This window comes from Acanthaster planci, linkage group LG14 (assembly GCF_054643075.1).
Source record: "Acanthaster planci isolate LZ-2023a linkage group LG14, COTS_SCS, whole genome shotgun sequence".
In the NCBI taxonomy this organism is placed as follows: domain Eukaryota; kingdom Metazoa; phylum Echinodermata; class Asteroidea; order Valvatida; family Acanthasteridae; genus Acanthaster; species Acanthaster planci.
The window spans coordinates 1,730,541-1,757,936 of record NC_141790.1 but is presented as its reverse complement, the minus strand read 5'-3'; the positions used below and the strand labels follow the sequence as shown (position 1 = coordinate 1,757,936).

Here is a 27,396-nt window from a genome sequence, read left to right as displayed (position 1 = left end):
TTGTGTATGATCCTACATTTTGCAAACATATGAGATCTAAAATATTTGCCAGGTTTAAATTCAAATAATTTTTGTATTTACACCCCGAACGTTCTAAGGATTCTTCAGTAAGCTGTTGGTGAGTTTAAACAAGAATACAGGAAAAAGGTTGGAAATGCACTCTTTGCTGATAATAAATCAGCAGCTGACCATGTTTCCCTGGTTAATTCTCTTCTTTGCCCAGTGCCAACTTACAGGACCGAATACCCTCACATCCTGGAGGACTTGTGGATCCACGTCAGAGACCCATCTTGATTGGTCAGGCCTCGGCTTGATTGACGACGCCACCTACAGCCTGTCAGTCAGAGCTGTCAATCATGCTGGTTTAATCAGCCAGGCTGTCGCTGGAAATTTCACTGTGGAGTCTTCCGAGCCTGTCGGAGGAGGTAAGGGGCTCAAGTGTCGGTGTCCTAGCTTGACAAAACCTGAAAATAATCAATTAGATCTTTGGGTAATTTTAAGATTTCACTCAGAAAGCCTGATTACCTTCACAAAGTTAAAATGATTGAAATCCAACAACCCCAAATAAATAAGCCTTTCAGTTGCCAATACGCACTTAGTTGATGTATACTTGGACTATTGGGACTATTGCCCCGATCAGTATTCGTCTGAGGCAGACCAATTTGTGAACCACACATTTTCCCAGCAATGTGTAATCCCACTGTCAAACTCACCCCCAGATTTTAAACTTGTTTTCCAACCAACAGCTCCAAGCCTGATAAGATTTTCCTGGTTGGGTGACGGAAAAGTCGATCTTGCCTGGGATGGCTTGTTCTCCAACCCCTCCTCTTCCTCCTTGGTGTACGAAGTATCCCTTGGCACCATCCCAGGAGGTAGTGATATTATGCAGTGGGTGGAGACCATGGAGACTGGTATGCGTGTCTCCCCGTTGGTTCCCTATACCAACTACCACTTCTCACTGACAGCTATCAATGCAGCTGGCCTGTTTCAGACAGTGAATAAAATCATCAGTGTGTAGCAGACTTACAGCAAAATATGGCTACTATGTGTAGTGTAATTGACAGTTCTGAGTTTGAGGCTACGTGGTGCATTTCTTAAGTCTTTCCTTTCATTAAAGTACTTACTCAGACATCGTGTGAACTATACACAGATTGTTGCCAAAGAGGAATCATAAGCATTTAGTGGTGATTGAAGCAATTATTTTTATGGGCTCGGTGATGTTGTAACTCATTAATTTGGGCCAAACATGTTGGTAATATGTCATTGCAAATTGAAATGAATGAGTCACAAGAACAAATTTCTTGAAACTACATACTGCTTACAATTACACAGTATAGGAGACTTTTTAAATTCTCTAGTGTTATTCAACATACTTTGGCTCAAGAAAGTTACGTTGAGGCTTGTTACCCACAAAAATGCTAGGATGTCGTTGCAAAGACGGGCATCCTATTATGTTAGTATGAGCTGCTGTGCATGGAAATTATAATTGGCCGTGAAAAATGTAGGTTTGAGACAGCCTCCGAACATAGGTGAATATCCCAGGGGGATGGGATGTATATCCCCTCATTTTTGGTCGGGGTGGGCTATTTAATTAACCTTCCCCTATATTTCCCTTGAATAGTAAGAAAAACATTAAAACGAAGTGACAAATTTTGCACTTTCCAACAACTAAAATGTATTCTACACTAATAAAAAAAGGACAACAAAGAAGCCATAGATATGCAATTCTGACATACGATTTTGCAGGAATTTTCAGATACACATCTGTATCATGAATATTATCACTGTAAAATAATGTCTTATGGTGTCGGCATCCCCTTCCCAGGCCCGCTTTTCAAATGTTTATGGCCCGGCAATTTATCCCCAACGTTTCCAATCCTCCATCCTCCCAAGTTTCGGCACAGATTTATGCCACTAATTAGGTGTGATATGTTCGTGACGTAGCCAGACAATGTCTATATAAAGCGCTTTTGGGAATACTTGGCAGATGTTTTAAGCAAGTTACTGTGAATAAGTCTTCGATGAGGGGGGATTTTAAGTTGATTAACTCAGTACCACTAGTGTATGCATGTTTTGGGCTGGGTTGGGGAATTAAAATTACTCCAATTTGCAATCTGTCAGCCCAAAGGAATCCTGTTTTCTACCTCTACTCAAATCCGTCCTCCCAAAAAACAGTATTGTACCATTTCTAAAATAAAACTGCTTTCATTCTCTAAAGAGACAGCATATCTTCTTGAGACCAGATGGAGTATCGTGTCTTTCCTGCCTCAGGCCGATGGATACACCACCAACCAAACATTCATTCATTTAATACCCACTATAGGTCACGTGACTTAGAGGACGCTATCAGTCTACTTGTTGGGGAAACTGCACTGGAGGTCACACCAATACTGTGGAGTGGCGCTTGCCAGAGCAAAGCTTATTGTTCGTGAATGAATCTAAAGTTTGAAAGGGTTTAGTTTAATTAACAAGGATATAACAAGTGCATGAGTATCGTGATATTGTAATAAATTACTATGAATTGCTACTGCATTGTGTAACGTTGTCTTGCCCTTCCTAAAAAACATGCAGTCTGTTGATGGCTGCAAGTGTCTGACATCTATCTTCCACTTTACCTTCCCCTTTCGTTCCAGCGCCGGTGTCTTCAAACCAAAGATAGGGTATGACTCCTTTTCACTTTTTTGTTCGTGAAAGAGACACGCTTCCTCCTAAAGTGGGATCACGTTTCAACAATGAAGTAAAAGAAGTACATAGAATGATTCATTCATATGTTTATATTCATTCATCATTTATTAGTCCATGTAAAAACAGAGAAATTTCCCATCCATTTGTATATTACAGCAATAAAAAACTAAATCACCTTCCTTCGTACATGGTATTTATTTATTTTCATTTGTTTATTTTTTTTTATTTCCTTTTTTCACAAAGTAAAGTTTACATAGGAAAGAAAGTAACCAGTTTACTTATTTATCGAATATTAGTACCAAACTCTAAGAAAACAGAACCAGCAAGTAAAAGCAAGAATGTTGAGACCTTAAGAGTATTAAAGGCTTTGGATCCCCCCCAGATCATGTTGAATAAGCCAAAGCCGTTTTTGCTTTTGAATCCCCCTCCGCGCTCTGACACCAAAAGCTGAATAGACCGCTGCAGGAAGCCCCTTCCCCCGCGGGCACGTAAAGGTTAACAGAAAAAGAAAACATTTAGTTCACGTGAAGTATTTCGAAATTAATAAATATGCAACCATTTAAATAAAAATCATACATTCAATGTTTACCACATTAAATGTGACCCAACAATGAAAAGGGAGATGCTGCGTTTCCCTGCCCATAAAAACAACCCCGTTCTGGCCGTTTGCGCTCTCAGGCTGATGATGTACAGTACGTACATGTACAGTGTAAATGCACGTTGCATGTTGCACACAGTACATGCAGTTTCGCAAGCTTGCAATAGATCACGTTGTGCCCAATTAGGCTTTACCTATAAAGGCAAACACTGTGCTAGTTATGACTTCGTCTTTTAATGTCTACCTTTAACCGAGACAATGTTTGTCTGTGGGCCAAGCTACATCGAACACAACGCTGTCTAATGCATATGGTGTTCTGAAGCAGAATTCCAAACATCGTGTGTGTGAGTTCAAACGTCGTGTTTGTAAGGTTGAACATAGTGTTTGTGAGTGATCAGGGTCAATTTCATGGATCATCACACACGCGACGTTCAAACTCACAATCACGATGTTGCCTGTCTGTAGAACACCATAATTGCAAGCGTGCGATATTGCATGTACTGTGTGCAATCATGCAATACTCATGTACACTGTACATACAGGCGTTCTGCCGATAACGTCATCCAATCCGCCTGGGCGCACAAACGGCCCAAAAGGGGAGTTTTTGTGGGCGCGGAAACGCAAGATCTTTTTATTCATTTTGGGGCAACGCTTAATGGGATTTACGATGTTTTTGAAGTTGTTACGTATTTATTGTTATTTTGAAATACTTCACGTAAACTAAATGTTTTTATTTTTGTTAACCTTTAACACATGCTCTTACCGAATACCACAGCTCTTCTCCACAGCCACTCTAAATGTTGCAGGCCCAGCACTGAAGCAGCCATAATTGTTGCAGCCATAGCAGTGAATCAACAGTCTGAAAACTACAGTGAATACACCGCACGCGTGATAAGAAATGCATTGGGTGTCCGAAACGTGTAATATAATCGTTCCATGGCTACGGGTTGCACACAGAATCCACACAGTGGTTAATCTGCCGATCAATGAAATAAAGTCTTTTGAACGTAAGCTGGGGTTATTATCATAATGGGCACCACCCAAAACCTTTCTGAAAATGGTTGAACCAAGGCGCTCGTCCTAGTTCAGCTAATTTGCATATAAAGCTGTCTGCGTAAAGTCGCTGTTGGGCTTGATTTTCAACTGCAAAAGTACATTTGTACAAGTACATGTGTATTGTACATTACATAGAGTACACGAGCTCGGCAAAGCGGTGCGGCTAATGACCAACGCTATATACCCACGCGCATATAATGGAGATCAGTGCGAGAGATGTAGGACTTTCGTGCACGCACGCCTGTCGCACATAGAACAGTCTGTTCTTCAGGCGGACAAACTCTAGGTCTCCCTTGCAAAAAGACAGGTACAGTCATTGTAGCAGAATAGTTACCGCCTTCGCGAGAACTTCGATACGTGACATCCTGGTTTTAGTTTCATTTCCACGAACTAACTAGCCTTTCGTCAAGACTTTCGTTGCTGTGTGTGTGTAACCGCATCCGAATCCGTGGTGGGGGTGGGGCAAGTTTACCCCTGCTTCCCCTCCCCGCTAGATATGCCGATGACAAAACTCTTTGATGCAAAACCCCCAATAATAATACATAATTGTTGCACATACGTGTGTGGATGTGTTTTCGTAATATGCTTGTAAATGACCCGCTAAACCACAGCATAATCATTAACGTTTATTCTTTATTGACCAAAACTTTGCCTCAATGCAGATATTGAGTATGTGTTATGAACAGAGGTGCGAAACACATATACGCCCAAGTGTGACTTTAATCCATTGAACAGAGCTTTGTCTTGTAATTACCATTCGTTGCAACGTCATGTCTGTCCGTCAGAGGAAATTCGTAAAAAAAAATGGAAAATCTAAAATACAGTGAGCTCCTGTATTTTTATTTTCTTGGCTTTTTAGAGTTAATATGCCTTTAACGACAGAACGAGACATGTGTTCTTGTGTTTATATCCAGCACGATATCGTAAATGCATGCCAGCAATCGACCCATGGAAGACAATTTATCAAGACTATCTTTTTGTGTTGGCCACTGTATTGAAACGCTGTATTTTTTCAAATATCAGTGTGTCAGTATCCGTGTTCAGTAAATCCTTGTGCTATATTAAAATTTACAGTTCAAGTAAGATGTAACAGATAACTCCAAGGGTGTATTTTCAATCAAGTAGATGTGTTTCAGCGGTTGAGCCAACCCACCTTACCAACCTTACATGTTTGAAGTTTAATCCACAATTATTTAGCAATGATGTATGCCTCACAGAAAGATCCATTCATGAAAAGAAATAGTTGTTTCAATCCATAATCTTGATCGCTGTGAATTTCAAAGTAGCAAAGATGGCTGTATCTCATCTTTCTTACAGTAATACCCAATGATTTAAAAATGTTTAGCTTTAAACGTCGCATCTTTATTTGTCTGGGTACAAAAATAACCTAAAGATCATTCCTTTTTCAGTACACGTAATACACCATTATCTAGGTTTCGATTATCATTATTATAGTCACAAATATCATGAACACTCCAAGTTAAAAAAAAAAAAGGATTTGCACTTGTTCTTCCATTCCTCACCAAAAAATGCAGGCTTTGTTACAACAGTTTAATAAATTTATATCCGACAAATGTTTACGTGACAGAAAACACTCTTTGAGCGGCAGCAAAAAGAGGATGAAACCCTCATGGACTTTTCTCATGCGCTTATGCGAATGCATGATAGAATTTTAGAAGTTGCAACTGAGGCAGAGAGAACCGCTTTGAAGGGTTTGCGGGATAGTGTTCTGATTAGTCAGTTTGTGGCAGGTGCAAGGAATCAGGGGGTGAGGCTCGAATTAAGGCCCTTTGAACTGGCCAAGCCTAGTCAGAGTTTTGCTGAAATGAGGGATGCAGCCCGTGAGCTTTTCAGGGATCTTGAGGGGAACCCCCGTGGTTCCCGACGTGGGGCAGGTGTCAACCACTTGGTAGCTGAAAGTGGTACGGATGATGAGCCAGTGGCCACTATCAGTGTTAACTCAGTTGTTAGCGAAGATACACAGTTGAAGATCCTGCAACAGCAGGAAAAGATTCTTGGGTGCATGCAGGTACAGCAGGAAGCTCTATTTAAGCAACAAGAGCAAATCACAACTCTAATTCAGGCTGTAGCTAGCAGGGGTGAGGTTGGCCCTAGGCCAGGCCAACAAGGTACAGTAGGGCAACAGGGCAAACCAATTCGTTGCTTTTATTGTAAGCGCCCAGGTCATGTGAAGCAGGAGTGTAAGCTTCGCCTTGCCCATGAAAAGGCTAAGGGCAGTACAATGCATGAACAAGCAAAAGGGGAAAACAAGGACAACCATGCGGTAAACCAGACCCCTCTGCCACTGTAGGCCGAGTGACAGAGAGAGAGTCTGGTAAGGCCTCACCTGTCGAGGGGGTTGTAGAGAAGTCTTGTGAGGATATTTTAAGCAGTCTAGTTAGGGAGAGCCCAAAGGCTCAGATAACTTTGGCTGGGGTGTCGACCACATGTGTCCTCGATACCGGGGCAGAGACTTCTCTAGTTAGCTCCTCCTTTTATAGGGACCACCTTGCAGGAAAGCTTAGTGAAGTGCAGCCTCTAGGTACATACCTGCGTGTGTATGGGGCAGGAAATAGTGAGGTACCAATCGAGGGGTACATACGTGCTCAATTAGTTGTACACAACCGGACTATTGATGGACACTTCCTATTTGTGGGGGAATTCCCCAAAGGTGAGGCCGGAAACCACAAGTCTGTGCCAGTGTTGTTGGGATGTAATATCTGACCTGGACCGAGTGTAAAGGATTCAGTGACAGTGTAGTCACCAAATCTTCACCTCTTGGCACTGTAAAATTGACAATAACCGCATAGGTTGGGATTTATAAGTTTGGTTTTGGCCAAATTAAAAAAAAAGAACAAAACACTTTTTGTCTGTTCCAATTTTTTGTTTACCCATAACAGTCCAGGCTCATTATTGCCGTACAGCGTCAGTATCCATTTGCAAGATACCCAGCAACTTCTAATCAAGACTTGACCCTTTGTTGTTAACTACAGTATACATTTCGTAAAGCATGCAGTAATCTAGAAGGTCAAGAAGTATTGCGAAAGGCTGACAGTAAGACCTGTCGTGAAAAGTGACAAACAAGACACGTAACCCCTTGGAAAGAATAAATTGGCCTGATCACATCATTCGACTGTAAGGAGTCCAGAGTGACAATTATAATCTGGGTTGCAGTATTTCGTGCAGGGTGCAGATACAAACAACTTTGGGATGAAGTATATTCGGGCAACTACTTTCGGATTAAGAAATATCTTGAGACTAGGAAATATTTATGTTACACCCTGTTTCTTATACAGGTATCAGGCGATATTTACGATGCTACATGACATTTTACTACGGATAAAGAAAAATCTTCAGATTGGCAAATATCTACCTTACATTTTGTTTTTTGTACAAGAGCATTTGAAAATAATGGACGATACGAATTGAAGGGAACCACAGGCATACATTTATCGTCACAAAATGTCGGCACAAAAGCACCGCGAGGTCTACCTACATAATCCAATGAGAAATATGCCCCTGTAAAGGCAATGGATTTTTCTTAAACACAACTTTGCACCTTTGTACTCTTTTTCAACGTGTGAAATCTCCTTTACACTCTTATCTGGCTAAATACATTGGAAAGTGCTTTTCAAAAATTTCCTGGACGAATGAGGGCGCTGTTGCCGTGATGTCAGTCAGGGAACAAATAGTTCAGTGCATGGGTTTTTGGTTCAACTTGTGAAGCAAGAATTTACTTACTGAAAACATTTATGGGAAAGTGATTGATGCTTGCTTAATGCTGTGCGCAACAAGGCATCAATAATTAAGAGAAAATTTACTCCACCAAAACCTAAAAACATGCAGGACTTTTTGTGTACAAACAAATGGAGGCATTCTACCTGAGAGGACATCACGGTGTTACTTATGAATATGCAAATAATATTAGCATAAAATCAATAAAGGCAGTAATATACCCTAAGAAACAGTAAAAAGCTAAATATGAATATTGAATATATATTTGAATGTCTGTATTAAAACAAATGATTGCAAATACCTTTTAATCTTGCATGATCATTTTTTAAAAAATTGAAAAGTTTTGATGAAATGTAATACATGCATGGATTTAATTACTCTTCTTAGAAAGTTAGCTGCACTACAAAAGCCTTCACATTGTCATTGTGTAATTACATATGACAACCTTCATAGCAACTACTGTACGGTTTACATTACATTGAAAGCTTTACACCAAAATGTAAACCAACTGCTCTCACCATGATGGATGTGTTAAACTGGTGATAAACAACTCCAGGATTCAATACTTTCCATAAGACATTTGAAGCCATTGATACTTCGAGTTGATCACCTTGGCCTTTCCAACGGATGTTAGGAGAATTCCTGCAAAATCCTTAGGAAAGGCCTTCCTAAAACAGTCGGTGCACATGTGCTTGTATCCTAATTTTCGAAGGTAAGTGATGAGCCACTCACCCTTTACGATTGAAATTGACTGCCCCACCTCGGCGTTAACTGCCGCACCCTTAGGACCTCCACCTGCCCCAACTTTCCCCGAAATGGTGACAGTTTCTGTTCCCAAGGCCTGCTTCAAAAATGCGTAGGTATGCTGACCCATACCGGCCACTACCTCGCAAACGAGTATCACGTCACACCCCGCACACCTACAGTCACGTTCTTTGCTGTTTGGGCTCCATGTGTCCAGTCCGGGTATTGCGTTTGCAGCACCCATCTTAGTCTGATTTACACGCTAATACGATTCTCAAGAACTCAACAGCAATGATAAGAACTGGTAATCTGTAGACAAAAATGTAAAAAATACGCTTGTCGGTGATTATTTCCAGATTTCAATTGTTAGAGAGGTTAAAACCATTTTTTTCCAAACAACCTCTGCAAAGAGTCACTTCCAAACACCACAGGACTAAAACAAACACACAGAGACCACAACAGGCCTGTTATTTTTAGTTCCTAATCATATAATTTGATAAGGTTTCAGTTTTAGAACAATTGAAAATGCTAATGTAAGATCAAAGAGCTGTTACTCACGTATTATAAACACAGTCAGGCAAATGCAGTAGCGCGTCCTGAGTTCTGGAGTCCCTGTGTGGAAGTGCGTGAAATTATTTTTTATTTTTTTTTTCAGAAAAGATGGTCCAGACTGTTTCGTCATGACGAAATCACGACACCCACCATGAAAGGTTTTGGTACCGTTTTTAAAATATAAGCACGTTAAATTCCTAAAAAAAAATATTCCAATGGATATAATGGTTACTGGTATCAATGGAAATTGTTGAAATGCCCAGAATCAGACGGTGTTGGTGTTTCTTCTCCAGAATTTCTGTTTCTAACGAAGCATTGATTACCATGACCAAAACCTTAATTAAACAAAGCTAAAAAGCGATATATAATCACTTTAATCCATGATAGGTTTGACTAGTATAAGCATATAGCTATGTTTTATTCTGAATTTTAAGAAGCCAGATGGCCCATTTTTAGAAACAAATGAATTAACAACACTAACCAACGTTTTGATCCTGAGCTTCAGAAGAATTGCGAAATCTTGACTTCAGCTATCTGGGGAACTGAGGGAAAACATTATGTCATTATGATTAAGGTAAAATAAAATAAAAATAGCAATCATATAAGCCCACAAAACAGCAAATCATGAATTAACCATTTTCTTGGAAATTGTAGTTAATTATAGGTTTTGGGGGATTTAAAATAAAGTTTTCTCGTCTTAAGTGATTTTCACGGGTTACGGGGGATCTACAGTTTCACGTTCTACTCATACATTAAAACCACTAGTTTTTCACGTGAATAAAGCTATCAGCGTGACTCTGTTGAAAATGGCGTCATAATGACTACTTATTCACTCAGCCCTTCAAACGGCAGTTCATAAAGTAGGCCAATGTTTCGTTTTTGAAACAACAATGATTTTCAGTTATTAAGTTACATGAGTTGTCATAAATTCTCATCTAAACTACTTCTTGAGTCATTGTTCCTGCTCCGTGCCTAGTATATGACCAGAAAACTTGGCAACTCACAAAGAATCAAAAACACGTGTACGCAAAAGGCCTGAAATTTACCTTTTTTCGTGCCAATTTGAGCATGAACCAAACTTTTCAGTGAGGGATATTTATATTCAGCCAAATTTCACAACAGTAGGAAGCCTAGCTAGCAACACAATAACTGAACATGTATGTTGCAACAAATACTGATACTCACCACGGCTTGTTGTAAAAAAGTTTCCTCTGCCTTCTGAAGGGAGATGACATGCAAGAATCTGGCAAATGTGGCAGTGTGTGAAGAAATATATGAGGCTTAGAATAGGAAGTCCCTGCAATCAATTTCGCAGTAAGGAAGTACTTCGACACACTCTGTGACCCGGTGCATCTGCACATGGCAGCGGATGTGTATGAACTGGTGGGAAGTGCATTTCGTTGGTTCATGATCGACAAATGCATGGATTGCATATACGGTTCACCACCAGCAAAACGAATACTACCCGGCAGCATACTCCGGATCCCCCCGTCGTGAAAGAAAAAAAGTTGTATTTTCTTTGACATACCGGAACCGCTTATCCCAATTCATGAGATTTGCCTCAGGGTAACACCCTTGCTTTTTCTGAAAAAAATGCAGCCTACCTTGTTTTACCTTTGTGCACCGTATACACAAAGCAAACGAGCAAAAAGGTAGCAGAATGCTACCCCGTCTAACCTTGAGAGCAAATTAGTATTATAAAGGCGCATTATTGTTTTCTCAGAAACAACAAAGAAAATCCGATTGCCTGCGGTGAAAGGGGAAGTCCCCAGTTTCGTTTTCTCTTGCTTTTCCAGTTAGTAACACGGACGTTGAATGGCTTTGCGGATGTTGCCGAATGTTTGTGACAAAAACAAACCAGAAGACAAAAATGCTTTTCACACATCAAACTTTCTGGATAAAAGGAACGCAATGTACTTTTTTGTGGGTATGTATTTATAAAAGAGTAAAAACAAACAATATCCCTGCCCCCCCAAAAAACAACAACAAAAAAAAAAAAACAAAAAAAAAAAAACGGAAGAACACTAAAAGTATGATTTCCATTTTTTCCAGAAGTAGTCGGTGCAAAAGACAGCGCATTCCATGACATGGTGAGACCGAACATAGAGACACAACGCAAATTTTCATTGGATATATTCCATATTTTCGATCACCCTTGATCCAACGTATCTATTCAGTTAATTTCAAGCCCTAGGCTACCCATGCGCCAGCCCGCATGCATTTAACATGGTAATGATGCCCAAAATCAGTAGGTTATCTATTAAATTGTGTAAAAATGATTTCAAGGAGTTACCACAAAACAAAATCCTGAAGACTTGGCACGAAAGAGAGCACTGCAATGACATCGGAAGAAAAAAGCAGGGCGGATCCCGCCTCGAGCTCTTAGGGTCCAGCTCCTTTTGTTTTATTTCTATTTTTTTTGCGGTTGGTAATTTTGAGAGTCCAACATGGACAGTTAGTACTCTTCCAATTTTCCATTTTATTTTGAGAATTTTAACTTAATTGCATAAAAAACAAGTATAAAATCTGAATAATTGATACATTGAACATTGAATGTCACAACCCTTTTATGTCCCGTATGATCAAGTATTTCCCACCTAATTTCCCTTCCGTAAAACGATTCAGCATGAATAAAGATGCCCCCATTACAATGATCTCCTCGATTGTTTTCTGGGTTTTTTTTTATTACAAGTTGTAACTGATACCGAGGAGAGAATACTCTTCATGGAGAATGGCTCTCTATGGTCATTTGAATTATGCCAGCTAGTTTGCTCTCATGTTTGGGCTATGGATGTATTCAAATTGAAGCATGTTTTCTTGGTGGCAGTGAATATGCAAATTGCTTCCCCATCAGTTCAAAGCGGATCAAAATATAGCATGATGGGCCTAATGTTGCATGACCCTGCAATAATTTTAACAAGGAACACACCATATGCAGAATGTAAGTCCATCATGTCATGGCACACTTTGGATCATTATACAGACCTTCCAAGGATCTGTGCCAACATGCATGCCAGAGAATACCAATTGTTCCTAAACCGTGAGCACAGACATGTCTGTCCGTCAGAGGAAATTCGTAAAAAAAGGGAAAATCTCAAAAACAGTGAGCTCCTGTATTTTTATTTTTTTTGGCTTTTTAGAGTTAATATGCCTTTAACGACAGAAACGAGACATGTCTTCTTGTGTTTATATCCAGCACGATATCGTAAATGCATGCCAGCAATCTTTTTGTGTAGGCCATTGTATTGAAACGCTGTATTTTTTCAAATATCAGTGTGTCAGTATCTGTGTTCAGTAAATCCTTGTGCTATATTAAAATTTACAGTTCAAGTATGATGTAGCAGATAACTCCAAGCATGTATTTTCAATCAGGCTGATGTGTTTCAGTGGTTGAGACAACCCACCTTACCAACCTTACATGTTTGAAGTTTAATCCACAATTTAGCAATGATGTATGCCTCACAGAAAGATCCATTCATGAAAAGAAATAGTTGTTTCAATCCATAATCTTGATCGCTGTGAATTTCAAAGTAGCAAAGATGGCTGTATCTCATCTTTCTTACAGTAATACCCAATGATTTAAAAATGTTTAGCTTTAAACGTCGCATCTTTATTTGTCTGGGTACAAAAATAACCTAAAGATCATTTCTTTTTCAGTACACGTAATACACCATTATCTAGGTTTCGATTATCATTATTATAGTCACAAATATCATGAACACTCCAAGTTAAAAAAAAAAAAGATTTGCACTTGTTCTTCCATTCCTCACCAAAAATGCAGGCTTTGTTACAACAGTTTAATAAATTTATATCCCACAAATGTTAACGTGACAGAAAGCACTCTTTGAGCGGCAGCAAAAAGAGGATGAAACCCTCATGGACTTTTCTCATGCGCTTATGCGAATGCATGATAGAATTTTAGAAGTTGCAACTGAGGCAGAGAGAACCGCTTTGAAGGGTTTGCGGGATAGTGTTCTGATTAGTCAGTTTGTGGCAGGTGCAAGGAATCAGGGGGTGAGGCTCGAATTAAGGCCCCTTGAACTGGCCAAGCCTAGTCAGAGTTTTGCTGAAATGAGGGATGCAGCCCGTGAGCTTTTCAGGGATCTTGAGGGGAACCCCCGTGGTTCCCGACGTGGGGCAGGTGTCAACCACTTGGTAGCTGAAAGTGGTACGGATGATGAGCCAGTGGCCACTATCAGTATTAACTCAGTTGTTAGCGAAGATACCCAGTTGAAGAAGATCCTGCAACAGCAGGAAAAGATTCTTGGGTGCATGCAGGTACAGCAGGAAGCTCTATTTAAGCAACAAGAGCAAATCACAACTCTAATTCAGGCTGTAGCTAGCAGGGGTGAGGTTGGCCCTAGGCCAGGCCAACAAGGTACAGTAGGGCAACAGGGCAAACCAATTCGTTGCTTTTATTGTAAGCGCCCAGGTCATGTGAAGCAGGAGTGTAAGCTTCGCCTTGCCCATGAAAAGGCTAAGGGCAGTACCATGCATGAACAAGCAAAAGGGGAAAACAAGGACAACCAGGCGGTAAACCAGACCCCTCTGCCACTGTAGGCCGAGTGACAGAGAGAGAGTCTGGTAAGGCCTCACCTGTCGAGGGGGTTGTAGAGAAGTCTTGTGAGGATATTTTAAGCAGTCTAGTTAGGGAGAGCCCAAAGGCTCAGATAACTTTGGCTGGGGTGACAACCACATGTGTCCTCGATACCGGGGCAGAGACTTCTCTAGTTAGCTCCTCCTTTTATAGGGACCACCTTGCAGGAAAGCTTAGTGAAGTGCAGCCTCTAGGTACATACCTGCGTGTGTATGGGGCAGGAAATAGTGAGGTACCAATCGAGGGGTACATACGTGCTCAATTAGTTGTACACAACCGGACTATTGATGGACACTTCCTATTGGTGGGGGAATTCCCCAAAGGTGAGGCCGGAAACCACAAGTCTGTGCCAGTGTTGTTGGGATGTAATATCTGACCTGGACCCAGTGTAAAGGATTCAGTGACAGTGTAGTCACCAAATCTTCACCTCTTGGCACTGTAAAATTGACAATAACCGCATAGGTTGGGATTTATAAGTTTGGTTTTGGCCAAATTAAAAAAAAAGAACAAAACACTTTTTGTCTGTTCCAATTTTTTTTTACCCATAACAGTCCAGGCTCATTATTGCCGTACAGCGTCAGTATCCATTTGCAAGATACCCAGCAACTTCTAATCAAGACTTGACCCTTTGTTGTTAACTACAGTATACATTTCGTAAAGCATGCAGTAATCTAGAAGGTCAAGAAGTATTGCGAAAGGCTGACAGTAAGACCTGTCGTGAAAAGTGACAAACAAGACACGTAACCCCTTGAAAAGAATAAATTGGCCTGATCACATCATTCGACTGTAAGGAGTCCAGAGTGACAATTATAATCTGGGTTGCAGTATTTCGAGCAGGGTGCAGATACAAACAACTTTGGGATGAAGTATATTCAGGCAACTACTTTCGGATTAAGAAATATCTTGAGACTAGGAAATATTTATGTTACACCCTGTTTCTTATACAGGTATCAGGCGATATTTACAATGCTACATGACATTTTACTACGGATAAAGAAAAATCTTCAGACTGGCAAATATCTACCTTACATTTTGTTTTTTGTACAAGAGCATTTGAAAATAATGGACGATACGAATTGAAGGGAACCACAGGCATACATTTATCGTCACAAAATGTCGGCACAAAAGCACCGCGAGGTCTACCTACATAATCCAATGAGAAATGCCCCTGTAAAGGCAATGGATTTTTCTTAAACACAACTTTGCACCTTTGTACTTTTTTTCAACGTGTGGAATCTCCTTTACACTCTTATCTGGCTAAATACATTGGAAAGTGCTTTTCAAAAATTTCCTGGACGAATGAGGGCGCTGTTGCCGTGATGTCAGTCAGGGAACAAATAGTTCAGTGCATGGGTTTCATTTATGGGAAAGTGATTGATGCTTGCTTAATGCTGTGCGCATCAAGGCATCAATAATTAAGAGAAAATTTACTCCACCAAAACCTAAAAACATGCAGGACTTTTTTGTGTACAAACAAATGGAGGCATTCTACCTGAGAGGACATCAGGGTGTTACTTATGAATATGCAAATAATATTAGCATAAAATCAATAAAGGCAGTAATATACCCTAAGAAACAGTAAAAAGCTAAATATGAATATTGAATATATATTTGAATGTCTGTATTAAAACAAATGATTGCAAATACCTTTTAATCTTGAATGATCATTTTTTAAAAAATTGAAAAGTTTTGATGAAATGTAATACATTCGTGGATTTAATTACTCTTCTTAAAAAGTTAGCTGCACTACAAAAGCTTTCACATTGTCATTGTGCAATTACATATAACAACCTTCATAGCAACTACTGTACGGTTTACATTACATTGAAAGCTTTACACCAAAATGTAAACCAACTGCTCTCACCATGATGGATGTGTTAAACTGGTGATAAACAACTCCAGGATTCAATACTTTCCATAAGACATTTGAAGCCATTGATACTTCGAGTTGATCACCTTGGCCTTTCCAACGGATGTTAGGAGAATTCCTGCAAAATCCTTAGGAAAGGCCTTCCTAAAACAGTCGGTGCACATGTGCTTGTATCCTAATTTTCGAAGGTAAGTGATGAGCCACTCACCCTTTACGATTGAAATTGACTGCCCCACCTCGGCGTTAACTGCCGCACCCTCAGGACCTCCACCTGCCCCAACTTTCCCCGAAATGGTGACAGTTTCTGTTCCCAAGGCCTGCTTCAAAAATGCGTAGGTATGCTGACCCATACCGGCCACCACCTCGCAAACGAGTATCACGTCACACCCCGCACACCTACAGTCACGTTCTTTGCTGTTTGGGCTCCATGTGTCCAGTCCGGGTATTGCGTTTGCAGCACCCATCTTAGTCTGATTTACACGCTAATACGGTTCTCAAGAACTCAACAGCAATGATAAGAACTGGTAATCTGTAGACAAAAATGTAAAAAATACGCTTGTCGGTGATTATTTCCAGATTTCAATTGTTGAGGAGGTTAAAACCATTTTTTTCCAAACAACCTCTGCAAAGAGTCACTTCCAAACACCACAGGACTAAAACAAACACACAGAGACCACAACAGGCCTGTTATTTTTAGTTCCTAATCATATAATTTGATAAGGTTTCAGTTTTAGAACAATTGAAAATGCTAATGTAAGATCAAAGAGCTGTTTATACCTCACGTATTATAAACACAGTTAGGCAAATGCAGTAGCGCGTCCTGAGTTCTGGAGTCCCTGTGTGGAAGTGCGTGAAATGATTTTTTTTTTCAGAAAAGATGGTCCAGACTGTTTCGTCATGACGAAATCACGACACCCACCATGAAAGGTTTTGGTACCGTTTTTAAAATATAAGCACGTTAAATTCCTAAAAAAAAATATTCCAATGGATATAATGGTTACTGGTATCAATGGAAATTGTTGAAATGCCCAGAATCAGACGGTGTTGGTGTTTCTTCTCCAGAATTTCTGTTTCTAACGAAGCATTGATTACCATGACCAAAACCTTAATTAAACAAAGCTAAAAAGCGATATATAATCACTTTAATCCATGATAGGTTTGACTAGTATAAGCATATAGCTATGTTTTATTCTGAATTTTAAGAAGCCAGATGGCCCATTTTTAGAAACAAATGAATTAACAACACTAACCAACGTTTTGATCCTGAGCTTCAGAAGAATTGCGAAATCTTGACTTCAGCTATCTGGGGAACTGCGGGAAAACATTATGTCATTATGATTAAGGTAAAATAAAATAAAAATAGCAATCATATAAGCCCATAAAAAAACAGCAAATCATGAATTAACCATTTTCTTGGAAATTGTAGTTAATTTTAGGTTTTTGGGGATTTAAAATAAAGTTTTCTCGTCTTAAGTGATTTTCACGGGTTACGGGGGATCTACAGTTTCACGTTCTACTCATACATTAAAACCACTAGTTTTTCACGTGAATAAAGCTATCAGCGTGACTCTGTTGAAAATGGCGTCATAATGACTACTTATTCACTCAGCCCTTCAAACGGCAGTTCATAAAGTAGGCCAATGTTTCGTTTTTGAAACAACAATGATTTTCAGTTATTAAGTTACATGAGTTGTCATAAATTCTCATCTAAACTACTTCTTGAGTCATTGTTCCTGCTCCGTGCCTAGTATATGACCAGAAAACTTGGCAACTCACAAAGAATCAAAAACACGTGTACGCAAAAGGCCTGAAATTTACCTTTTTTTCGTGCCAATTTGAGCATGAACCAAACTTTTCAGTGAGGGATATTTATATTCAGCCAAATTTCACAACAGTGGGAAGCCTAGCTAGCAACACAATAACTGAACATGTATGTTGCAACAAATACTGATACCACGGCTTGTTGTAAAAAAAGTTACCTCTGCCTTCTGAAGGGAGATGACATGCAAGAATCTGGCAAATGTGGCAGTGTGTGAAGAAATATATGAGGCTTAGAATAGGAAGTTCCTGCAATCAATTTCGCAGTAAGGAAGTACTTCGACACACTCTGTGACCCGGTGCATCTGCATTTCGTTGGTTCATGATCGACAAATGCATGGATTGCATATACGGTTCACCACCAGCAAAACGAATACTACCCGGCAGCATACTCCGGATCCCCCCGTCGTGAAAGAAAAAAAGTTGTATTTTCTTTGACATACCGGAACCGCTTATCCCAATTCATGAGATTTGCCTCAGTGTAACACCCTTGCTTTTTCTGAAAAAAATGCAGCCTACCTTGTTTTACCTTTGTGCACCGTATACACAAAGCAAACGAGCAAAAAGGTAGCAGAATGCTACCCCGTCTAACCTTGAGAGCAAATTAGTATTATAAAGGCGCATTATTGTTTTCTCAGAAACAACAAAGAAAATCCGATTGCCTGCGGTGAAAGGGGAAGTCCCCAGTTTCGTTTTCTCTTGCTTTTCCAGTTAGTAACACGGACGTTGAATGGCTTTGCGGATGTTGCCGAATGTTTGTGACAAAAACAAACCAGAAGACAAAAATGCTTTTCACACATCAAACTTTCTGGATAAAAGGAACGCAATGTACTTTTTTGTGGGTATGTATTTATAAAAGAGTAAAAACAAACAATATCCCTGCCCCCCAAAAAAACAAAAAAACAAAAAAACAAAAAACGGAAGAACACTAAAAGTATGTTTTCCATTTTTTCCAGAAGTAGTCGGTGCAAAAGACAGCGCATTCCATGACATGGTGAGACCGAACATAGAGACACAACGCAAATTTTCATTGGATATATTCCATATTTTCGATCACCCTTGATCCAACGTATCTATTCAGTTAATTTCAAGCCCTAGGCTACCCATGCGCCAGCCCGCATGCATTTAACATGGTAATGATGCGCAAAATCAGTAGGTTATCTATTAAATTGTGTAAAAATGATTTCAAGGAGTTACCACAAAACAAAATCCTGAAGACTTGGCACGAAAGAGAGCACTGCAATGACATCGGAAGAAAAAAGCAGGGCGGATCCCGCCTCGAACTCTTAGGGTCCAGCTCCTTTTGTTTTATTTCTATTTTTTTTGCGGTTGGTAATTTTGAGAGTCCAACATGGACAGTTAGTACTCTTCCAATTTTCCATTTTATTTTGAGAATTTTAACTTAATTGCATAAAAAACAAGTATAAAATCTGAATAATTGATACATTGAACATTGAATGTCACAACCCTTTTATGTCCCATATGATCAAGTATTTCCCACCTAATTTCCCTTCCGTAAAACGATTCAGCATGAATAAAGATGCCCCCATTACAATGATCTCCTCGATTGTTTTCTGGGGTTTTTTTATTACAAGTTGTAACTGATACCGAGGAGAGAATACTCTTCATGGAGAATGGCTCTCTATGGTCATTTGAATTATGCCAGCTAGTTTGCTCTCATGTTTGGGCTATGGATGTATTCAAATTGAAGCATGTTTTCTTGGTGGCAGTGAATATGCAAATTGCTTCCCCATCAGTTCAAAGCGGATCAAAATATAGCATGATGGGCCTAATGTTGCATGACCCTGTAATAATTTTAACAAGGAACACACCATATGCAGAATGTACGTCCATCATGTCATGGCACACTTTGGATCATTATACAGACCTTCCAAGGATCTGTGCCAACATGCATGCCAGAGAATACCTATTGTTCCTAAACCGTGAGCACAGACATGTCTGTCCGTCAGAGGAAATTCGTAAAAAAAGGGAAAATCTCAAAAACAGTGAGCTCCTGTATTTTTATTTTTTTTGGCTTTTTAGAGTTAATATGCCTTTAACGACAGAAACGAGACATGTCTTCTTGTGTTTATATCCAGCACGATATCGTAAATGCATGCCAGCAATCGACCCATGGAAGACAATTTATCAAGACTATCTTTTTGTGTAGGCCATTGTATTGAAACGCTGTATTTTTTCAAATATCAGTGTGTCAGTATCTGTGTTCAGTAAATCCTTGTGCTATATTAAAATTTACAGTTCAAGTATGATGTAGCAGATAACTCCAAGCATGTATTTTCAATCAGGCTGATGTGTTTAAGTGGTTGAGACAACCCACCTTACCAACCTTACATGTTTGAAGTTTAATCCACAATTTAGCAATGATGTATGCCTCACAGAAAGATCCATTCATGAAAAGAAATAGTTGTTTCAATCCATAATCTTGATCGCTGTGAATTTCAAAGTAGCAAAGATGGCTGTATCTCATCTTTCTTACAGTAATACCCAATGATTTAAAAATGTTTAGCTTTAAACGTCGCATCTTTATTTGTCTGGGTACAAAAATAACCTAAAGATCATTTCTTTTTCAGTACACGTAATACACCATTATCTAGGTTTCGATTATCATTATTATAGTCACAAATATCATGAAAACTCCAAGTTAAAAAAAAAAAAGATTTGCACTTGTTCTTCCATTCCTCACCAAAAATGCAGGCTTTGTTACAACAGTTTAATAAATTTATATCCCACAAATGTTAACGTGACAGAAAGCACTCTTTGAGCGGCAGCAAAAAGAGGATGAAACCCTCATGGACTTTTCTCATGCGCTGATGCGAATGCATGATAGAATTTTAGAAGTTGCAACTGAGGCAGAGAGAACCGCTTTGAAGGGTTTGCGGGATAGTGTTCTGATTAGTCAGTTTGTGGCAGGTGCAAGGAATCAGGGGGTGAGGCTCGAATTAAGGCCCCTTGAACTGGCCAAGCCTAGTCAGAGTTTTGCTGAAATGAGGGATGCAGCCCGTGAGCTTTTCAGGGATCTTGAGGGGAACCCCCGTGGTTCCCGACGTGGGGCAGGTGTCAACCACTTGGTAGCTGAAAGTGGTACGGATGATGAGCCAGTGGCCACTATCAGTATTAACTCAGTTGTTAGCGAAGATACCCAGTTGAAGAAGATCCTGCAACAGCAGGAAAAGATTCTTGGGTGCATGCAGGTACAGCAGGAAGCTCTATTTAAGCAACAAGAGCAAATCACAACTCTAATTCAGGCTGTAGCTAGCAGGGGTGAGGTTGGCCCTAGGCCAGGCCAACAAGGTACAGTAGGGCAACAGGGCAAACCAATTCGTTGCTTTTATTGTAAGCGCCCAGGTCATGTGAAGCAGGAGTGTAAGCTTCGCCTTGCCCATGAAAAGGCTAAGGGCAGTACCATGCATGAACAAGCAAAAGGGGAAAACAAGGACAACCAGGCGGTAAACCGGACCCCTCTGCCACTGTAGGCCGAGTGACAGAGAGAGAGTCTGGTAAGGCCTCACCTGTCGAGGGGGTTGTAGAGAAGTCTTGTGAGGATATTTTAAGCAGTCTAGTTAGGGAGAGCCCAAAGGCTCAGATAACTTTGGCTGGGGTGACAACCACATGTGTCCTCGATACCGGGGCAGAGACTTCTCTAGTTAGCTCCTCCTTTTATAGGGACCACCTTGCAGGAAAGCTTAGTGAAGTGCAGCCTCTAGGTACATACCTGCGTGTGTATGGGGCAGGAAATAGTGAGGTACCAGTTGAGGGGTACATACGTGCTCAATTAGTTGTACACAACCGGACTATTGATGGACACTTCCTATTGGTGGGGGAATTCCCCAAAGGTGAGGCCGGAAACCACAAGTCTGTGCCAGTGTTGTTGGGATGTAATATCTGACCTGGACCCAGTGTAAAGGATTCAGTGACAGTGTAGTCACCAAATCTTCACCTCTTGGCACTGTAAAATTGACAATAACCGCATAGGTTGGGATTTATAAGTTTGGTTTTGGCCAAATTAAAAAAAAAAGAACAAAACACTTTTTGTCTGTTCCAATTTTTTTTTACCCATAACAGTCCAGGCTCATTATTGCCGTACAGCGTCAGTATCCATTTGCAAGATACCCAGCAACTTCTAATCAAGACTTGACCCTTTGTTGTTAACTACAGTATACATTTCGTAAAGCATGCAGTAATCTAGAAGGTCAAGAAGTATTGCGAAAGGCTGACAGTAAGACCTGTCGTGAAAAGTGACAAACAAGACACGTAACCCCTTGAAAAGAATAAATTGGCCTGATCACATCATTCGACTGTAAGGAGTCCAGAGTGACAATTATAATCTGGGTTGCAGTATTTCGAGCAGGGTGCAGATACAAACAACTTTGGGATGAAGTATATTCAGGCAACTACTTTCGGATTAAGAAATATCTTGAGACTAGGAAATATTTATGTTACACCCTGTTTCTTATACAGGTATCAGGCGATATTTACAATGCTACATGACATTTTACTACGGATAAAGAAAAATCTTCAGACTGGCAAATATCTACCTTACATTTTGTTTTTTGTACAAGAGCATTTGAAAATAATGGACGATACGAATTGAAGGGAACCACAGGCATACATTTATCGTCACAAAATGTCGGCACAAAAGCACCGCGAGGTCTACCTACATAATCCAATGAGAAATGCCCCTGTAAAGGCAATGGATTTTTCTTAAACACAACTTTGCACCTTTGTACTTTTTTTCAACGTGTGGAATCTCCTTTACACTCTTATCTGGCTAAATACATTGGAAAGTGCTTTTCAAAAATTTCCTGGACGAATGAGGGCGCTGTTGCCGTGATGTCAGTCAGGGAACAAATAGTTCAGTGCATGGGTTTCATTTATGGGAAAGTGATTGATGCTTGCTTAATGCTGTGCGCATCAAGGCATCAATAATTAAGAGAAAATTTACTCCACCAAAACCTAAAAACATGCAGGACTTTTTTGTGTACAAACAAATGGAGGCATTCTACCTGAGAGGACATCAGGGTGTTACTTATGAATATGCAAATAATATTAGCATAAAATCAATAAAGGCAGTAATATACCCTAAGAAACAGTAAAAAGCTAAATATGAATATTGAATATATATTTGAATGTCTGTATTAAAACAAATGATTGCAAATACCTTTTAATCTTGAATGATCATTTTTTAAAAAATTGAAAAGTTTTGATGAAATGTAATACATGCATGGATTTAATTACTCTTCTTAGAAAGTTAGCTGCACTACAAAAGCTTTCACATTGTCATTGTGCAATTACATATAACAACCTTTATAGCAACTACTGTACGGTTTAAATTACATTGAAAGCTTTACACCAAAATGTAAACCAACTGCTCTCACCATGATGGATGTGTTAAACTGGTGATAAACAACTCCAGGATTCAATACTTTCCATAAGACATTTGAAGCCATTGATACTTCGAGTTGATCACCTTGGCCTTTCCAACGGATGTTAGGAGAATTCCTGCAAAATCCTTAGGAAAGGCTTTCCTAAAACAGTCGGTGCACATGTGCTTGTATCCTAATTTTCGAAGGTAAGTGATGAGCCACTCACCCTTTACGATTGAAATTGACTGCCCCACCTCGGCGTTAACTGCCGCACCCTCAGGACCTCCACCTGCCCCAACTTTCCCCGAAATGGTGACAGTTTCTGTTCCCAAGGCCTGCTTCAAAAATGCGTAGGTATGCTGACCCATACCGGCCACCACCTCGCAAACGAGTATCACGTCACACCCCGCACACCTACAGTCACGTTCTTTGCTGTTTGGGCTCCATGTGTCCAGTCCGGGTATTGCGTTTGCAGCACCCATCTTAGTCTGATTTACACGCTAATACGGTTCTCAAGAACTCAACAGCAATGATAAGAACTGGTAATCTGTAGACAAAAATGTAAAAAATACGCTTGTCGGTGATTATTTCCAGATTTCAATTGTTGGAGAGGTTAAAACCATTTTTTCCAAACAACCTCTGCAAAGAGTCACTTCCAAACACCACAGGACTAAAACAAACAGACAGAGACAACAACAGGCCTGTTATTTTTAGTTCCTAATCATATAATTTGATAAGGTTTCAGTTTTAGAACAATTGAAAATGCTAATGTAAGATCGAAGAGCTGTTTATACCTCACGTATTATAAACACAGTTAGGCAAATGCAGTAGCGCGTCCTGAGTTCTGGAGTCCCTGTGTGGAAGTGCGTGAAATGATTTTTTTTTTCAGAAAAGATGGTCCAGACTGTTTCGTCATGACGAAATCACGACACCCACCATGAAAGGTTTTGGTACCGTTTTTAAAATACAAGCACCTTAAATTCCTAAAAAAATGAAGTAAAAATGAAAAAAGAGTCCTGCTGAATATTCCACTGGATATAATGGTTACTGGTATCAATGGAAATTGTTGGAATGCCCAGAATCAGACGGTGTTGGTGTTTCTTCTCCAGAATTTCTGTTTCTAACGAAGCATTGATTACCATGACCAAAAACTTAATTAAACAAAGCTAAAAAGCGATATATAATCACTTTAATCCATGATAGGTTTGACTAGTATAAGCATATAGCTATGTTTTATTCTGAATTTTAAGAAGCCAGATGGCCCATTTTTAGAAACAAATGAATTAACAACACTAACCAACGTTTTGATCCTGAGCTTCAGAAGAATCGCGAAATCTTGACTTCAGCTATCTGGGGAACTGCGGGAAAACATTATGTCATTATGATTAAGGTTGAATGAATTAACCATTTTCTTAGAAATTGTAGTTAATTTTAGGTTTTTTGGGATTTAAAATAAAGTTTTCTCGTCTTAAGTGATTTTCACGGGTTACGGGGGAACTACAGTTTCACGTTCTACTCATACATTAAAACCACTAGTTTTTCACGTGAATAAAGCTATCAGCGTGACTCTGTTGAAAATGGCGTCATAATGACTACTTATTCACTCAGCCCTTCAAACGGCAGTTCATAAAGTAGGCCAATGTTTCGTTTTTGAAACAACAATGATTTTCAGTTATTAAGTTACATGAGTTGTCATAAATTCTCATCTAAACTACTTCTTGAGTCATTGTTCCTGCTCCGTGCCTAGCATATGACCAGAAAACTTGGCAACTCACAAAGAATCAAAAACACGTGTACGCAGAAGGCCTGAAATTTACCTTTTTTCGTGCCAATTTGAGCATGAACCAAACTTTTCAGTGAGGGATATTTATATTCAGCCAAATTTCACAACAGTGGGAAGCCTAGCTAGCAACACAATAACTGAACATGTATGTTGCAACAAATACTGATACTCACCACGGCTTGTTGTAAAAAAAGTTACCTCTGCCTTCTGAAGGGAGATGACATGCAAGAATCTGGCAAATGTGGCAGTGTGTGAAGAAATATATGAGGCTTAGAATAGGAAGTTCCTGCAATCAATTTCGCAGTAAGGAAGTACTTCGACACACTCTGTGACCCGGTGCATCTGCACATGGCAGCGGATGTGTATGAACTGGTGGGAAGTGCATTTCGTTGGTTCATGATCGACAAATGCATGGATTGCATATACGGTTCACCACCAGCAAAACGAATACTACCCGGCAGCATACTCCGGATCCCCCCGTCGTGAAAGAAAAAAAGTTGTATTTTCTTTGACATACCGGAACCGCTTATCCCAATTCATGAGATTTGCCTCAGTGTAACACCCTTGCTTTTTCTGAAAAAATGCAGCGTACCTTGTTTTACCTTTGTGCACCGTATACACAAAGCAAACGAGCAAAAAGGTAGCAGAATGCTACTCCGTCTAACCTTGAGAGCAAATTAGTATTATAAAGGCGCATTATTGTTTTCTCAGAAACAACAAAGAAAATCCGATTGCCTGCGGTGAAAGGGGAAGTCCCCAGTTTCGTTTTCTCTTGCTTTTCCAGTTAGTAACACGGACGTTGAATGGCTTTGCGGATGTTGCCGAATGTTTGTGAAAAAACAAACCAGAAGACAAAAATGCTTTTCACACATCAAACTTTCTGGATAAAAGGAACGCATTGTACTTTTTTGTGGGTATGTATTTATTAAAGAGTAAAAACAAACAATATCCAAGCCCCCCCCAAAAACAAAAAAAAAACCAAAACAAAACGGAAGAACACTAAAAGTATGATTTCCATTTTTTCCAGAAGTAGTCGGTGCAAAAGACAGCGCATTCCATGACATGGTGAGACCGAACATAGAGACACAACGCAAATTTTCATTGGATATATTCCATATTTTCGATCACCCTTGATCCAACGTATCTATTCAGTTAATTTCAAGCCCTAGGCTACCCATGCGCCAGCCCGCATGCATTTAACATGGTAATGATGCGCAAAATCAGTAGGTTATCTATTAAATTGTGTAAAAATGATTTCAAGGAGTTACCACAAAACAAAATCCTGAAGACTTGGCACGAAAGAGAGCACTGCAGTGACATCGGGAGAAAAAAGCAGGGCGGATCCCGCCTCGAGCTCTTAGGGTCCAGCTCCTTTTGTTTTATTTCTATTTTTTTGCAGTTGGTAATTTTGAGAGTCCAACATGGACAGTTAGTACTCTTCCAATTTTCCATTTTATTTTGAGAATTTTAACTTAATTGCATAAAAAACAAGTATAAAATCTGAATAATTGATACATTGAATATTGAATGTCACAACCCTTTTATGTCCCGTATGATCAAGTATTTCCCACCTAATTTCCCTTCCGTAAAACGATTCAGCATGAATAAAGATGCCCCCATTACAATGATCTCCTCGATTGTTTTCTGGTTTTTTTTAATTACAAGTTGTAACTGATACCGAGGAGAGAATACTCTTCATGGAGAATGGCTCTCTATGGTCATTTGAATTATGCCAGCTAGTTTGCTCTCATATTTGGGCTATGGATGTATCCAAATTGAAGCATGTTTTCTTGGTGGCAGTGAATATGCAAATTTAGTTCAAAGCGGATCAAAATATAGCATGATGGGCCTAATGTTGCATGACCCTGCAATAATTTTAACAAGGAACACACCATATGCAGAATGTACGTCCATCATGTCATGGCACACTTTGAATCATTATACAGACCTTCCAAGGATCTGTGCCAACATGCATGCCAGAGAATACCTATTGTTCCTAAACCGTGAGCACAGACATGTCTGTCCGTCAGAGGAAATTCGTAAAAAAAAGGAAAATCTAAAAAACAGTGAGCTCCTGTATTTTTATTTTTTTGGCTTTTTAGAGTTAATATGCCTTTAACGACAGAAACGAGACATGTCTTCTTGTGTTTATATCCAGCACGATATCGTAAATGCATGCCAGCAATCGACCCATGGAAGACAATTTATCAAGACTATCTTTTTGTGTAGGCCATTGTATTGAAACGCTGTATTTTTTCAAATATCAGTGTGTCAGTATCCGTGTTCAGTAAATCCCTGTGCTATATTAAAATTTACAGTTCAAGTATGATGTAGCAGATAACTCCAAGCATGTATTTTCAATTAGGCAGATGTGTTTAAGTGGTTGAGACAACACACCTTACCAACCTTACATGTTTGAAGTTTAATCCACAATTTAGCAATGATGTACGCCTCACAGAAAGATCCATTCATGAAAAGAAATAGTTGTTTCAATCCATAATCTTGATCGCTGTGAATTTCAAAGTAGCAAAGATGGCTGTATCTCATCTTTCTTACAGTAATACCCAATGATTT

At 39.6% G+C, this 27,396-nt stretch overlaps 3 protein-coding genes and 2 long non-coding RNA genes across 7 annotated transcripts in view; 3 read left to right on the top strand and 2 right to left on the bottom strand.

Annotated features, from left to right (window-relative positions):
- Positions 1–2,527, top strand: part of LOC110986013 (uncharacterized) — a 42,507-nt gene extending 39,980 nt beyond the window's left edge. For all 3 annotated transcript variants that reach the window (XM_087146042.1, XM_087146041.1, XM_087146040.1), the window contains 2 exons: positions 224–425; positions 747–2,527. In XM_087146042.1, the coding sequence (XP_087002168.1) occupies positions 224–425; positions 747–1,018 (474 nt within the window). In that variant the 3' untranslated portion in view covers positions 1,019–2,527. The remainder of the gene's footprint in view (positions 1–223; positions 426–746) is intronic.
- LOC147796741 (uncharacterized) lies at positions 330–10,888 on the bottom strand. Its single transcript, XR_015427723.1, has 7 exons — positions 10,556–10,888; positions 9,852–9,912; positions 9,377–9,430; positions 4,047–9,127; positions 2,616–2,708; positions 714–982; positions 330–464 (listed from the first exon to the last, which is right to left on the bottom strand). It is a non-coding gene; the product is annotated as an uncharacterized LOC147796741 (long non-coding RNA).
- Positions 10,889–12,909: 2,021 nt separating this feature from the next.
- On the top strand, positions 12,910–14,550 carry LOC147796740 (uncharacterized). The gene is made up of 2 exons (XM_087145783.1): positions 12,910–12,915; positions 13,205–14,550. Exons 1-2 carry the CDS (start codon positions 12,910–12,912, stop codon positions 13,928–13,930), a joined length of 732 nt encoding a protein of 243 aa, XP_087001909.1. The 3' UTR covers positions 13,931–14,550.
- Positions 14,551–20,128: 5,578 nt separating this feature from the next.
- On the top strand, positions 20,129–21,728 carry LOC147796739 (uncharacterized). The gene is made up of 2 exons (XM_087145782.1): positions 20,129–20,134; positions 20,424–21,728. The coding sequence occupies exons 1-2, from the start codon at positions 20,129–20,131 to the stop codon at positions 21,147–21,149; spliced, it is 732 nt and encodes a 243-aa protein (XP_087001908.1). The 3' UTR covers positions 21,150–21,728.
- Positions 21,729–22,071: 343 nt separating this feature from the next.
- LOC110986012 (uncharacterized) lies at positions 22,072–25,344 on the bottom strand. The gene is made up of 3 exons (XR_002599060.2): positions 24,996–25,344; positions 24,337–24,397; positions 22,072–23,586 (listed from the first exon to the last, which is right to left on the bottom strand). It is a non-coding gene; the product is annotated as an uncharacterized LOC110986012 (long non-coding RNA).
- Between the last annotated feature and the right edge of the window lie 2,052 nt (positions 25,345–27,396).